At 41.3% G+C, this 15329-nt stretch overlaps 1 protein-coding gene and 1 long non-coding RNA gene across 9 annotated transcripts in view; one reads left to right on the top strand and one right to left on the bottom strand.

Annotated features, from left to right (window-relative positions):
• LOC144308991 (uncharacterized) overlaps window positions 1–8915 on the top strand; it is a 57714-nt gene extending 48799 nt beyond the window's left edge. The window contains exon 4 of the long non-coding RNA XR_013375152.1: window positions 8780–8915. This is a non-coding gene — a long non-coding RNA (uncharacterized LOC144308991). The remainder of the gene's footprint in view (window positions 1–8779) is intronic.
• Window positions 1–15329, bottom strand: part of HYDIN (HYDIN axonemal central pair apparatus protein) — a 384136-nt gene that overhangs the window by 56831 nt on the left and 311976 nt on the right. For all 8 annotated transcript variants that reach the window (XM_077889901.1, XM_077889900.1, XM_077889907.1 and 5 more), the window contains 7 exons: window positions 15104–15272; window positions 14432–14670; window positions 12589–12706; window positions 6521–6725; window positions 5527–5762; window positions 3269–3420; window positions 2966–3155 (listed from right to left, as the gene is read on the bottom strand). In XM_077889901.1, the coding sequence (XP_077746027.1) occupies window positions 2966–3155; window positions 3269–3420; window positions 5527–5762; window positions 6521–6725; window positions 12589–12706; window positions 14432–14670; window positions 15104–15272 (1309 nt within the window). The remainder of the gene's footprint in view (window positions 1–2965; window positions 3156–3268; window positions 3421–5526; window positions 5763–6520; window positions 6726–12588; window positions 12707–14431; window positions 14671–15103; window positions 15273–15329) is intronic.

Here is a 15329-nt window from a genome sequence, read left to right as displayed (position 1 = left end):
AGAAAAGGGATGCTTTCTGGACCACCATAGCTGATTAAAAAACTAAAGTCATTTATCTGATTTTAGGTATGGCAACTCAGCAGACAGTTTTAGAAGATAGTAATGCTGGTACCATCACAAATATGATTGAACAGTATAAGAAGTGAGGCAAAAAGAAGAAAGAAATAGTGACACTTCAAAGGAAGCTTCTGAGAAAAAATATATGTTTATAAACAATCTTAGTAAGAAACTACATGGAGGATTTATATGAAAAAAATTGACATAAAAAGATCTTGGTAAATGGATGGGAACTCTAAATCTTGCTCTTGAGAGCCTAAATACTCTAAAGGTAGAAATTCTTCCCAAATAATTTCTAGGATTTCCAGTTGGATTTTCTGAGAAACATTATAAAATGATGTCTAAAGTTCATCTGAGAAACTAGATATGCAGAAATTGCTTAAAAATTAGAAAAATGGGGAATGGGTAAGCAGTAGTTTACTGAACTAGATGCTAGAACATTTTATAAAACTACAATCATGGTCTATGGGGTGAAGGTCACCATGGCAAAGGCATGTGAGCAGCTGACGACATACAGCTTATTAGGTTCCACTTCAATGGAAATAATTCAGGGTAATGGTACACTAGGTAATATGGATTCAAAACAAACAAAGTAAGATGAGAACAACAAGAGAAACACATTTTTAAAGCATCACAGAGCTAAGAACATAATGAAGAGTAGCCAGACCAAGGTCTAGAAGAGCATGGTAATCCAGAGAGGCCAGCCTAAATTTCTGAGGGTGTTTTTGACTTTGAGTGTTTGCCAGTCTAGAAGAGGCAGGTGGGAAGCTCAGTTGTGCTTTTGATGGCTTCTTGGTGCTAAGAGGGCAAAAATCTTGTGAAAGGTGGATATCTTCTTTCCTATAGACTAGGACCCCAAAGGACCTGCCAACAGGACCAAAGATAGTCTGGATATAAACCAGCTGCCCCAAGGGTAGCAATGCTGCTTTGAGTCATATATATAATCCAGAAAATCTCAAACCCAAAACTAGTTTTTGTGATCCTGAGTTTCTAATGTCCCCAAGTACTTGGCAGAGGCAAATGAAAATGGTCTCTGAAGAAAAATAACATCACCCTTAGTCTTGTTATTTCTTTTTTTTTTTAGTCTTGTTATTTCTAAGTAATGTTTCAAGTATAATACTCAACACATGATTGAAGATAACCAGGCACATGAGGAGAAAGGACAACATGGGCAAAAATGAGCAGAAATAGCAGATATCAGAAACAGTTCCACAGGGATTCCAGATTTTGGAATTACCAGGTATAGATGGCACAATGGTTGTGATTACTATGTTCAAGAAATAAAGCCAAGTCTGAAAATTTCAGCATAAAACAGGAAATCCTAAAAACGGATTATGTGTATTTGAAAAGCAGCCTAATAGAAATTCTAGAACTGAAAAATATAATAACTTAAGAGCTCAATGGAAGGTTTAATAGAAAATTAGATACAGCTAAAGGGAAAGTTAATGAGCTGAAGATAAGTCCCAAGAAATTATGGAGAAAAATGGATGGACAATGTAGTGAGGTGGTGAGACATATAGGACACAAAGGGAAGGTCTTCCACACAGTGAATTGCCCCCTCCCCAGAAGGAGAGATGAGACAGTATGGAATAGGAATAATATTTCAAGACATGTTTAGAATTTTCCAAAACTGACTTAAGACATAAACTGCAGAATCAAGAAGCCTGGTGAATTCCAAGAAGGAGAAATGAAAAGAAATCCATACCTAGACACATCATAGTGAAACTGCAGATGACTAACATAAAGTGAAAATGCTAAACAAAGCCAGAAGAAAAAGATCGCCTTAACAGAACATTTTAGACACAGCTGGAATGATAGCTCTCATTTGCTGAAAGAAAACAACTGCCGAGTGAAAGTTCTATAGTCAGTAAAAATTACACTAAAAATGAAGAAGAAATGGAGATTTTCAAATACAAGCTGAGAGAATTCACTACCAGCAGACCTGCATGAAGGGAATAGTACCGGCTATTATTCTTCAGGAGGTAGGCAAAGGATCTCAGATGGGAGGATGGCTATGCAGGAGTGAAGAGCAATATAAATGGTGACTATGTGGGTAAGCTGAAATGAGCCTTGACTGTATAAACAGCAAAACCCAACAATGATAGTAAGAACATCTTGTAGGGTTTAAAATATAGAGAGAATCCAAAGCCTCCCACGAGTTGTCCTTATTCCACCCTTCTATGTTTATCTCCCACTGCTCTTCTAGTCCCTGTGCTCTCACGAAGCTGGGTGCTTACTCATTCCTGTTTGTACTGGACACATTTTTTGCTTTTTTGCCTTTGAATAGTTTTCTTCCTCCAGCTGGGATGCACTTACTGTCATGCTCCCTTCCTGAAACCCACCTATCCTGCCATGCCCAGCTTCCATGTCACTTTATAGTGAAATTTTCCTTGATTCCCCTAGATGGGAATAGATCACTTTCAAATGTCCTACAATTTTCTGTAGAACCCTTACACAATGTATGACCTTTTTTTGTGTGTGGTTAAATGAAAGCACAATTTAATCACTGAACTAAAATCCCTTCAGATGTGGCATCTCTCACCCCTATGGAGGTTTCTTTTGTTTCTTCCTTATTAAAAATGCAGTGCTCATTACAGAAAGAAGTGAAGGACAAAGAAGACACCAAGGACACCCATAGTCCTCCTCACTCTGCTCAGGGTATATCACTGCGCACTGGCTTCACATAGTAACTATCAGTGCGCTATGTAATCTGCTTCCTTACGCTCCTGGAGTGTGGATGCTATGGCTGACGCGGCTCTGCATGCCCCATGTCTCACACAGGTTAATGTAGGAGGAAAATCAAAGAAGTCCTTTCGAGGATCAGGTATGGTGGAGACCTCTATGTTAGAAGTCTTACTTCTGAATCATTCTTCTCCCTTTCCATCCCACACTTTGCCTCCAGCAGTACCTGGGCAGGGATGGTGCCATTATTCTTGAGGATGAGAGGCAGCTTCTCTGAGTGACCAAGCAGAAGCCTCTTAAAGAGGAGCAAGGGGTTTCCATATTGGTTGCAGAGGACTGGCCGCACTACGGTCACCCGAGGGAGGTTCCCTTCCCCGACGATATCAAACACAAGGCTTCGGTTCTTGGTCAGGCTGCTGCAGGGAACAGGAAGACAGAGGCCTGTCAGCCTGGCATGCCAGGAATGATGTTCCATAGAGGGTGTGGCCCGTAGCCCTGCCCCAGGAGAGGGAGCTGGGGGTGCTGGTACCTAGGCAAGCCATCCAAGGTAGCCTCGAAGATACACTGGTAGGTCTGCATGGTCTGCGGGGTGAAGGTCACCGTGGCAAAGGCATGTGAGCGGCTGGCAACACACATCTTGTTAGGCTCCACTTCAAAAATGTCAACGATTCGAGCAACGAGCTGAGGAGGAGGAGCAGGGATCAGCGTGTTAGCCACTTTGCATCTACATAGGGCTTCCTTCTTGTCTCGACTGCCCTTGCTGTGAAATCTTCCTCACCTCAACTCTGTGGTTGACAAGGTCCATTTCCTACATAGTCATACCCCTAGAAGGAGCAGCCTACACACTCTGGGACCCACCCCTGAGCAATAACTAGCGGGACTTGGCTACACCCATTTGACTCAAAGAGATGAATTAACCCAAATCTCAGATACCACCTCGCTCTCTCTCTCTCTCCCTCCCTCTCCACTCTCTCTCAAACAAATTAAGATGACCAGAGATCATTGGCAGTTGCTGATGGAGAGCTGAACTGAAGCCAGACTAGAGAATAGAACAACGGAGATACCGTGAGTGAGTGGCATGTGGCCTTTGAGCTTCTGCTGGTTTTCTGAAAGTTGCATTACAGGTGACAGTTCCAGTCCCATACAGCTCTGGCTACAGGGTATGTTCTGACCTTTGTCTGAGGTCTCTGATTTATTGAAGCAAACCTTTCTTGTTTGGACTATCCTGAATTGGTATCTGCAACTCCAAGAGCTTTAGCTGCAACAACCTCCCATAGCATTTTATCTGTTCCCATCTTGTGGCAGATTTTTGGGAAGACCGTAGGGACTATAGGGACCCTGGTAAGGCCTCAAAATGATTTTTTTTATTCTTAAGAGTGACAAATGGGATTCAAGACTGACTATTCGCTCTTGTTTTTAAGCTGAAGGCACTAAGATTTCTTCGCTCTTTTCAAGGGATAGTCTGCAGATTAGGGAGGAGGAGACTATATGTCTACAAATCCCCTATTAAAAATCTTTTAGAAATCAGGCTCTCTCACTCTTTGTTTTTAGTGTAGAATAGGAAGAAACCTTCCCCTGTCAAAAAAAGGTCAGAGGGTAATGACTGGATGTCACCAGGGCCTGAGACAAGTCATACAAGGGATGAGATAGTCTTTCAAACCCTACCCCTCTGTAGTGACAGTCCCTTGGGAATGCACACCCTCTCTGCAGCCCTAGACTATGCCGACCCTGCAGTGATCTCCCCACCACTATCAGCCATGTGAACGATGCCAGCTCTGGGGGCACGAGGACCACCTGGGCTAAGAGTCCACTTTTGGGCAGAGAACAAAGTGGCCAAGGTGAGATTAGGCAGTATTTGTAGCACATCTGATTGATTGTTATTGACTGAGCTCTCTCTTTCTTGGCATCCTAAATTTTCTGTTCCACTGTGAGGACAAAGGATCTCAGTATGGTCTCACTTGGAGAGGAAGGGAACTCTGAATCTACAGGCCCTGAGAGGGACATTTATTATTTACCTCCTGTATGGGTAAAGCTTGGCTTTAAACCTAGCCTATATCCCTAGGCTTCATTTTCCTAATTAAAATGAGGAGAGTAATATAAAGTCTAATAATACAAACTTTCTGTGAGGGTGAACTGAGGCAATAAATGTAAATAACTTAACACAGTGCCTAGTATGCGGCAGGGGTCAATAGATGCTCATCCTTTCTCCTTGTCCTTATAACCTGACATCCCCCAAATTCTTTTTTTTTTTTTTTAAATTTTTATTTATTTGTGATAGTCACAGAGAGAGAGAGAGAGAATGAGGCAGAGACACAGGCAGAGGGAGAAGCAGGCTCCATGCACCGGGAGCCCAACGTGGGATTCGATCCCGGGTCTCCAGGATCGCGCCCTGGGCCAAAGGCAGGCGCCAAACCGCTGCGCCACCCAGGGATCCCCCAAATTCTTACCGGACAAATGCACAACATGAGACATGCTGCCTGAGCTGGCACTCATCTTTGGCTCTCCCCACAATGCTTCATCTATTACAGACAGAGCTGGGTGTTTGCTGGATGAGTGAGTTGCTCATCAGTGTGTACCACTCTCAAACCCAGAGGAGGCACCCACTGGGACAAATGTATACTCTTGGCCTAGGGGGAGACCGCCCAGTTACCTCACATGACTTCCAGCAGGGGTTGAGAGCCAGATAATCCCCACTCAGGTCTAGTGGCTCTAGATCAGGGTTTCTAAGAGCTCATTCCAAGGCTTCATGCCAACTACAGTGGGCCAGGGCCATTTGGGGCTGCTTACCTTGTTGGATACAGGCTTAACTACGATGTTCACATCGCAAGCAATCTTTCCCACATTGCTAATCTTGAACCGAGCCTTGGCCTGATGACCCACCAGGACATTGCAGAAGATGAACTTGTTCTCATCCTCCACGAACAGCCCTCCACTCTCTATTGTCTGTAGGATGTTGAGCAGGTTGGCACTGCTACAAATCTGGTGCTCCTCAAATATCAAGGCATTGTTGTCAGTCACAAAGGCTGGAGAGAATGAGAGACAAGGCCTGATAGCCCAGTTTCTGTTTTTCTGTAATTGCTAATGTCAAGATGTGGATTCTGATGGAGGACAGTCATATATAGAGGAGCTGTAGAGGAATTCACACAAGGGGGTGGGAGTGATGGCACAAATTCCATCTTCTCTTCCTTTTTTGTACTGCTCTTATTTGTTGTCAGACCCCAACCAATATGTTTCTCCCAGTGGTAAGGAGAGGTTAGATCTGGGATCTGGGGTGGGCTCAGGAAGGAAGTGGGCATTTGGCCCATGTTGATGCAAAGCAACAGGGTTCTGATGGTCAAAGCAAGAGGAGTTCTCTCTGCACTTTACCTGAATCTTGCCTAGTTAAAGCTAGAGTATGCACAGTCATTGATCACTGCTCTCTGTACATATGTTGCCTATAGGGAATTGGTGGGCCGTGAGCAGGATTCAGTGGTCCTGGGTCTTGCGCCATATCCCATTACACCATGACTCCCAGATAGCACTATTTGTCTGAGAATTCCTGGACCAAACTCTAGAAGACTAGAAGTCTAAAGCTGCAAATCTTTTAGGTGTATATGCCTTGTAAGTCTTTTAAGGAAAAATATGGCTAAAGACACTAGAGGGAGTTCTAAGGACCCATAGGAAGCAGTGCAGCCATTTCGGCTAAACATTTGCATGGTGAGAAGGGGAGGGTCTTTTAAGAGGGTGCTGTCCAAAAAAAAAAAAAAAAAAGAGGGTGCTGTCCATTCTGAGTGCTCAGTACCTGGCAGACAGGCTTCGGCCAGCAAGCTGTAAGGAATGCCAGCTGGCTGGTCTCTTGGGTCTCGGTCAGATATATCGATGGCTATGAATTCCTCACACCTTCCCACCGGGTCAGCCACGCAGTCGACAGTGATCACTTGAATTCCTCCGGAAGGGATGGAGCCGAACCCGGGGTACACAGTGAACATGCCATGGGTAAAGCGAGCCTGCAGGAAAGGTGGAGGGGTTGGGAGGGGTGGAGGTAGAGTGAGTGAGAGTCTAAGCCCTTACACCAGAGTTTTGAGATGGTGTTAAGAGGGGACTGGTGGGGCCTCTCCTCCAGGCTCTCTCTGAACCCCAGGTTTCTCCTGGAGGAAGGGAGGGAATGGGGAATCTTTAGGGACAGGCTCCCTCTGTGTTTCTTTCTATGCACATTCCTTCTGACCAACTGTGACTGGATGGGAGCTTAAGGAAACAGACATATTCCATGTCTGTACAACTCTTACCCAGATAGGAATCTGCTGGCAAAGGGGCACAGAACACTGTTAAGGTTGTAGATTCCTGAGTCAGATACTCATGAGTTTGAATCCTACCCCTGATATAGTTTAACTATTTGATCTTTGATAAGTGACTTTCCTGAGTCTCAGTTTATCCATGAAATGGGGCTAATGCCCCTACCTTGAGTTCCTGGAGGCTTCAGTGAAAAAGAAAAAATGTGTGTAAGGCATTAACATAGCATCTGGCAAGAATTAGTACTCAAAAAATGGGATATTATCATACACTCTTCTGGTTCCTAGGAGCTTCCTTCCTCTTCTTCCCCCCACAACTAGCTTCACTGATATATAATTGACATATGACATTGTATTAGTTTAGAGCTACAATGTGCTAATTTGATACTGGTATATACCACAAAATCATTACCACAATAAAGTTAGTCAACACGTCCATCAGCTTACATAATTACCATTTTTTTTTGTGATGAGAACATTTAAGATCTACTTTTAGCAACTTTCAAAAATATAATACAGTACTGTTAACTAGATTCACCATGCAAATATTAGATCCCCAGAACTTATTCATCTTATAACTGGAAGTTTATACCCTTTGACCAACATCTCCCCATTCCTCCTACCACTCCCAGATCCTTATGATCACATCGGGCTGAGGATAATCCAAGATAATCTCCCCAATCTCGAGGTTCTTAATATAATCATACCAGAAAAGTTGATCACCTATCATCTGGGAAATGCAAATCAAAATTATGAGATATCACCTCACACCTGTTTGAATGGATAGTATCAAAAATATATTGTGCACTGTTGGGGGAATATAAATTTGTAAGAAGGAGAAGGTTTGGGAAATAAGAACACAGTTGAGTGTTGTCTCAAAGGAGCTAGGTCACACTGAGGACAAAGAACAGCTGAGATGCGTGGACTTGAAGCAGTAAGTGGGGATAAAGGAATGATGGTCAGAGAAAGGAATCTTAGAAATCAAGAGTCCAGAGGTACCTAAGTTTCCTTTGATGTGAGATCCAGGGTGTGACCTTGTAAGTGAACTGCCAAGGTGAGAAAGCAGACAAGGCCATTGTAACTGAAAGTTAGGGTATTATAGAGAGGCTGCTTCACTGAGGGCAAAGAAGATACAGTAAGTGAAGAAGGTAAAACAAACAAGCAAAAATGAACAACAAAAAAACCCCAACCCCAAACATAACATATATTAGAAGGGATGAGAGTTATAGAAACATATGTAGAAAATTATGTATGTTAAATAAATTTTATTCTGTTAAAGAAGAAAATATTTGAGAAGACATAGAAACCAACATGTAGAAAATTCAATCCAAATGCAATCAATAATTACTGGTGTCCAGAGAGTGCAGAGTACCTACTTTCTCTTTATTTTTGCCTTCAGTGCATATTTGGTGGCTGGAGCTGCTACAATCATGTTGGGGCCATGAAGAAAAGTCAGGAGAATCACAAACGCCAATGAGTCTCTAAGCCAACACAAGCAACTGCCTACCTTATTTAAACATAACCGAGGCAAACCATAAGAGACTCTTAACTCTAGAAAACAGACTGAGGGTTGCTGGAGGGGAGATGGGTGGGAGGATGGGGTAACTGGGTGATGGGGATTAAGGAGGGCACTTGATGTGATGAGCACTAGGTGTTATATGTGACTGATGAATCACTAAATTCTACCCTTAAGCTAATGAAAAAAAGAAAGGAAGAACCTCCCATATCCTATCTATTTAGATCACTAATGTTGGATTTTCTCTTACTTGTAGCTGACCACAATCCTAATATACAAGTAAATTTTCCTCCTCTGTGAAGCCTTCAATGACTTTTAACAGCTACCAGGAACAGTAAGACTTCATTCCTTCACCTTTCTGGAGCTTTTTCCTCCACACACATCTCAGGTATAGTATTTGCCATGTTGTCGATCAATTGCTTATTCACTCTCTGCCTTTTATAAGTGTCTAAAATATTTCCTCTACATCCACTTAGAACCATATCAGACAGTGTTATAATTTTTTGCTTTAATTGATAAACATTATTTAGAAAATTCAAGAGGAGAAGGGAAGTCTATTGAATTTACACACATAATTGCCTGTCATGTTTTTACTTCCTTCTTGATGTTTCCTAATTCCTTCTTTTTTAAAAAGGATTTTTAAAAAAGATTTATTTCTTTGATGGGGGCGGGGGAGAGAGTGAGGCAGAGAGAGGAGAGCCAGAATCTCAAGCAGATTCCCCACTGAGTATAGAGTTCAAAGTTGGGCTCAATCTCACAACCCTGGGATCATGACCTGAAATGAAATCAAGAGTTGGACGTTTAACCAACTAAGCCCCCACAAGTGCCCCCCAATTTTTTTCAAGAAATCTCTACCCCCAGCATGGACTTAAACTCATGACTCTGAGGTCAGGACTCATACATGCTCTATTGACTGAGCCAGCTAGCTGTCCCCATAATTCCTTCTTTTATTATTTACTTTATGTTCAGGGAACTTCCTTAAGCCAGTCTTCTGAGAGACCTGCTGGTAACAAATTAGTTTTCCTTCATTTGAGAACGTTTTAATTTTCCATTTGTTTCTGGGGTATATTTTTGCTGGATATAAGATTCAGGCTTCAGTTACCTGTTTCCTGCACTTGCAAAATGTTGATCAACTTTCCTTTGGCCCCTATGGCTTTTTATAAGAAATCTGCTATCATTCAAATAGTTGTCCCCCTATGCGGAAGGTGTCTTCTTTCACTGCTTTTAAGATTTTTTTGTCTTTATTTATTTTTTAAAAGATTTTATTTATTTACTCATGAGAGACAGTGAGAGAGACAGAGACATAGGTAGATGGAGAAGCAGGCTCCCTGTGGGAAGCCTGATGCAGGACTCAATCCTAGAATCCCAGGATCATGACTTGAGCCAAAGGCAGATGCTCAACCACTGAGCCACCCAGGTGCCCTGATTTCTTGTCTTTAGTGTTTAGAAGTGTGACTATGATGTATGTGGGTGTGGATTTATTTAGGTTTGTCCTATTTGGGATTTGCCCTGATTCTTGAATCTATAGGTTTATATCTTCTGCTAAATTTGGAAAGCTTTCAATCATCATTTCATTGAGTACATTTTCAGCCCAACCCTATTTCTTTTTTTTTTTTAAGGTTTATTTATTTATAATCTCTTTCCCAAAGTGGAGCTCAAATTCATGACCATGAGATAAAGAGTAACATGTTCTACAACTGAGCAGTCCAGGGTAGCCCCAGCCCAACTCTATTTCTTAACTCTTTCTAGAACTTCGATGACAGGGATGTTAGAGTTTTTCCACAGGTCCCTCATGGTCTGTTAATTTTTTTATTCATTAGACTCAAATAGATTTTCTTTTCTTTTCTTTAAGATTTTATTTATTTATTCATGAGAGACACTGAGAGAGAGGCAGAGACACAGGCAGAGGGAGAAGCAGTTTCCATGGAGGGAGCCCAATGGGGGACTCGATCCTGGGACTCCAGGATCACGCCCTGAGCCGAAGGCAGATGCTTAACCACTGAGCCATCTGGGTATCCCTCAAATAGATTTTCAACAGAACTCAAAACAGAGTCTATTTTCTCTCTGGTTTGGATTGGGCAGAATAATGGCTCCCCAAAGATGTCTACATCCTAATCCCTGGAACCTGTGAATATGTTACCTTATATGGAAAAAAAACTTTGTTGATATGATTAAGAACCTTGAGATGGTGTATTATCCTGGGACCAGTGTAATCACAAGGGTCCTTATATGTGGAAAAAGCAGGCCTAAGGTACATCATTATGGAGGAGGCTGGAGTCATGTGATGTGAAAAGAACTTGATCCACCATGGCTTGTTTTGAGGATGGAGGGAGGAAATCATGAATCAAGAAAGACAAATGTCTTCTAGAAGCTGGAAAAGGCAAGGAAATGGATTCTCTCCCAAAGTCTCCAGAAAAGAATACAGCTTTGCCAATACCTTGACATCAGCCCAGTAAGACCTATGTCAAGCTTCTGACCTACAGAAGTATAAGCTAAAAAGTTTGTATTGTCTTAAACCACTACACTTGAGGTAATTTGTTATGGGAGCAATAGGAAAGAGATATAGGAATTTCTATTGTTCTGTCTTCAAGTTCACTGATTATGTTTTCACTTTCAAAATTTCCATTTGGTTCATTATATCTTCTTTTTCTTTGCTGAGAACTGACTATGTTTTCATTTATCCCAAGCATATTTGTAATTGCTCTTTAACATTTTTATGTCACTGCTTTACAATCTTTGTCAGATAATTCTAACAGTTATATCAATGCTGGAACTTATTACCTGTCTATTTTCAGTTTGAGATCTTTCTACTTTTTGGTATGGTGTGTGATTTTTTGAGTTGAAACCTGGGAATCTTGGCAATTATGAGACTCTGGATCTTATTTAAATCTATTTGGGCTGACCTTCTCTGACACCACTCTGGCAAAGGACATGGGGGCACTGCCTCATTACCACTAGGTGGGGTGGTAGTCCAGATTCCTCACTCTTACAACTGCTAGGCAGGGATGATAGTTCCTGTTCCCCACTAGTCTTAGACAGATACATACCTGGTGGGGAAGGGTAGAGTGCCTTGTTGCTCTTCTGCTGATGCCTTAGGGTAGGGAAGTCCATTGTAGGGGAGGAAGGAACATTTCATTACCATTGGGTTGGGGTGGAAATCAAGTCTTCCCATGGGGTGGCTTCACTGACAATGGTAGGGGATAGTGAAAACCCTAGCTCCCTACTGGGCATTCTCAAACACAACTTTGTCAGGGTTTTGGGGTACCTCATGAGAAGCTGGATAGGGTATAAATCTAGACTCCCCAATGTCCTTTGCTAGCAGAGATTAGGTAGGGCCACAGATTTTCCTGTTGTGTTTGACTGTAATAGAATAGTCCTTATCTGAAAGTTTCTATCCTGCTAGGCTGCTCTTTTTCCTGGTCCTTTGGCTAGTGGGAGCAGGCTTTGGTTGGGGTTTTTTTTTGGTCTGTGTCTATTGATGTTTCTGAGTTGCTGGCTCCTTTAGCACCCAGTGTTAGATACATGAAGCAAAAATAAAACTCAGGGAACTCACCATTGTGATGTTCATTGGGTCCCAATGGTCTGGGTCTGATTTTTTTCTCTCTACCTTTTAGTCTTCTAATGTTTGTTTTGCACACAATGTGCAGAGTTTTTAGTTGTATTTAGTTGGACAGAATAAAGAAAGGTATATCTACTTCATTGTACAAGAACAGAAGTCTTAAAATCTGCTTTTATTTAAGCCAGTCCAAATGGGCTTTCTTTCTTATAAACAAATGATTCTTGGTTATAATATATATGAAGGCTGAAACTTAATTTTAAGGTGATGAGGAGCCAATGAAGGTTTTAAAACAAAAGAGGATATCTAAATTAAAAGCCAATGGCTTAAAAAAATAAATATCAATGGCTTGTCTGAAAATGAAGTGGTGTTTCAATAGAACTAGTATTGCTGCCACAGTTGGTTCAGATCCTACTAGCTAGGGAGGTAGCTGTTGCAAGGCTTACTCAGGAGGGAACTAGTGGGGAGGTGGCCTTCCAGAGTTCTTGTGACAAGGAAAGGGTGCTCACCTGGTTTGGGATGTTTACTTCTTTTTGAACAGCATCAGAGAACTTGGCTGCTTTGGAAGGGCTAGTCTTGTAGAAGCTATCGCTTTCCCGGGATCTTGCATGTCTAATATGGCTGACTCTGATTAAGGAAGCAAGGGTACACTCTCAGGTTGAGGTGGTGACATTAAATACTACCTATCTACTAGTTCTATTGTCTCTTTTCCTAGGAAAGGGGTAGATGGCCACGGGGGTACCCCGTGACTTATAAATAAGTCAGCTTATTTATATATCATTAGCCAACCTCATTTAACAATTGTAAGAAAACTTTGTAGTCATTAGAGTTATTAAATATGATTCATAAGGACATTGAAAATTACTGCAAGAACACAATAATGTTTAAATGTTTACGTGAGTTCTCTGAAAAGCAGTGTGTGAAAATTATTTCTAGAAAATCATTTGTAGATTAACCTGATCTTAAAAAAGTGAAATGTCAAATAAACTTAAATTCTGTCCTTTTTTCTTCACATTTATAGTCATGGTGTTTTAAAACTGAGTTTAAGCAATAGCTTAAACATAGGTTCTGGTAGCTGTTTTACCCAATAATTAGTTTGTCTAGAGGCCACTTAACCTACAATGTCAAATGCATTTGAGGTGCAGTCTTAAACTTTTGAGAGTTTTATACAGTTGAGCATTCACTTGCTTAATGACCATAACAACTAAGTTCAACCCCCTTTGCACATTTTGCATGAATTTGTATATACTAAAATGAAAACCAAACTAAAATTAAAAACAATTTAAAGCAAAATACAAATACATCTATAAACAGTATTAAATTATTATAAAATAAATGCTAAAAAATTAAGTTGAAATTAAATTTGGAAGAAAGAGACATTATTTTTTTTGTGTGTGAAGCAAATATCAGTATTAATAAGCAAGAATCGTTCACCAAGTTTTATTATAAAAGCCACTGAGAAAAAGGGTAGGACTTTTTTTTTTCTCTTTTGAAAGAGTCTTTATATAGCTTAACTCAAAATTTCTTAATAGGTCCAAACTTAGCAAACAATGGAAGAGGATATCTACAAAAATGCAAAACGATTACAAACAAGGTGTGTCGGATTTAAAACAATTAATTGGAAAGTCCATTTCAAATTAATTAATTAGAGAGCCAATTAATTAGTCAGGACAAAGCGCCTTGGGAATGGGTAAAACTATCCTAAATTTGCCATAAAAAGAACATGACAACTAAAAGCACTCAAAAAGGTAAATTGTTTCAGTGCATTGATTAAGAGCTGCTTTTTGAAGGATGCGGAGTTTTGCTGTTGGAACAACTAAGCTGTTGTGATACAGCATCTTCATGCAGAGAAGGTAAAAGCAAAGCAGTCCTGGTGGATAGAAGGTGTAGCATGCTTCTCTAGTCTACGTTTCCCGGGTACCTTCTGCACGCCCCCACATGAAGCACAGTTATGATTTCTTTTGACTTAGCTTGTGGTTATAATAGCCCCCCAGCATCCTACAGAACAATAACCAGGACAATGACTTCCTGTGAGTCTTGTAGCATTCTAGAAGCACCAGGGCAATAGACACAACCCCATGAGGAAGCCTTTACATCTGTTCAATTAAATTTATCATATATCTGACAGCAGTAAGAAAGCATATGAAATCTGTGGTCAGAGATATGGGTTCAGAACTGAGATCTACTGTTGATTTCTTGCCCAATCTTGGATGAGCCATTTTAAAACCCTATTGACCTCATCCCACAGAAGGGGATTGGGTGAATTTAGATAAAATAAATGAAAACTCTTTGTAAAAGAGAATGCGCTAATTAACCAGGGAATGGCCTGAGTTAAGTAAATACTTGTCTTACGCTTTCTTTTGATGAATGGGGCTCTCCCCTGTCAGCCTGTAGAGGGCGTACTTGAAGTCCGTAACACCTTGATTTTCTATGGTGAAGGTGATGCTTTTCCGACTGCCGCAGATCAAAGCGCCAAAGTTGATGATGGAGGAGGGGCTGATGTTGTATTTGGAGTACACTGCGTTCACAGAAAACTTAATTGGGATGCTGGCAATGATTTCACCTCCTTCTGTGATATTGGGCTCGATAATCTAGAAAGGGAGGAAGAAGTAGGAAGATGTCAGCCACAGTGCCCCAGGGTTCCCAGGACTGTCTATTTCATTCTCTGTTTTCATCACTAAAATGAAGTCAATTTCATTTTCTTTATATTATTGCATCAACAATATTAGCAAACACTGATATTAAACTTACTATGTACCACCCATGGATCAACGTGGACTGACTTGACCTCCTCTTTCACTTCCCCACTCTGCTCTTGTACTTGACTGAACAGGCTATATTGCCTGTCTGGCACTCTCGATTCCTGATGACTTTGCACTCCCACCCCCACTTGACCTACTTCTGCCTGCTAGCTTGGGACCAAAAACACAAACCCTGGAACATGGGCTAGACCATGTACTCTTCCTTTTGAAATGAGTCCAACAATCCTGCCACTGAGTGAATCCTCCCTGTGAGCTGTTGTACCTGACAGCGCAGAACTGGCTGGTGCTCAAACTTCACTTCCTTTTTGGCACGAAATGACACCTGGACATTTGTGGGCTTTTCCGTTGGAATTAATGAGCCTTTCTTGGGTTGGACTGAGATCATAGAATTTACATTGGTTGACAAAATCCCTAAGGAATCCACAGAAAAGCTGAAAGAGAGGAATGAAAGGTCAGCTGCAGTCATTATGGGGAACCCAAGATACTAG

This window comes from Canis aureus, chromosome 3 (genome assembly GCF_053574225.1).
Source record: "Canis aureus isolate CA01 chromosome 3, VMU_Caureus_v.1.0, whole genome shotgun sequence".
Lineage (NCBI taxonomy): Eukaryota > Metazoa > Chordata > Mammalia > Carnivora > Canidae > Canis > Canis aureus.
The sequence above is the reverse complement of the archived record's forward strand: the minus strand, read 5'-3'. Positions and strand labels throughout refer to the sequence as shown.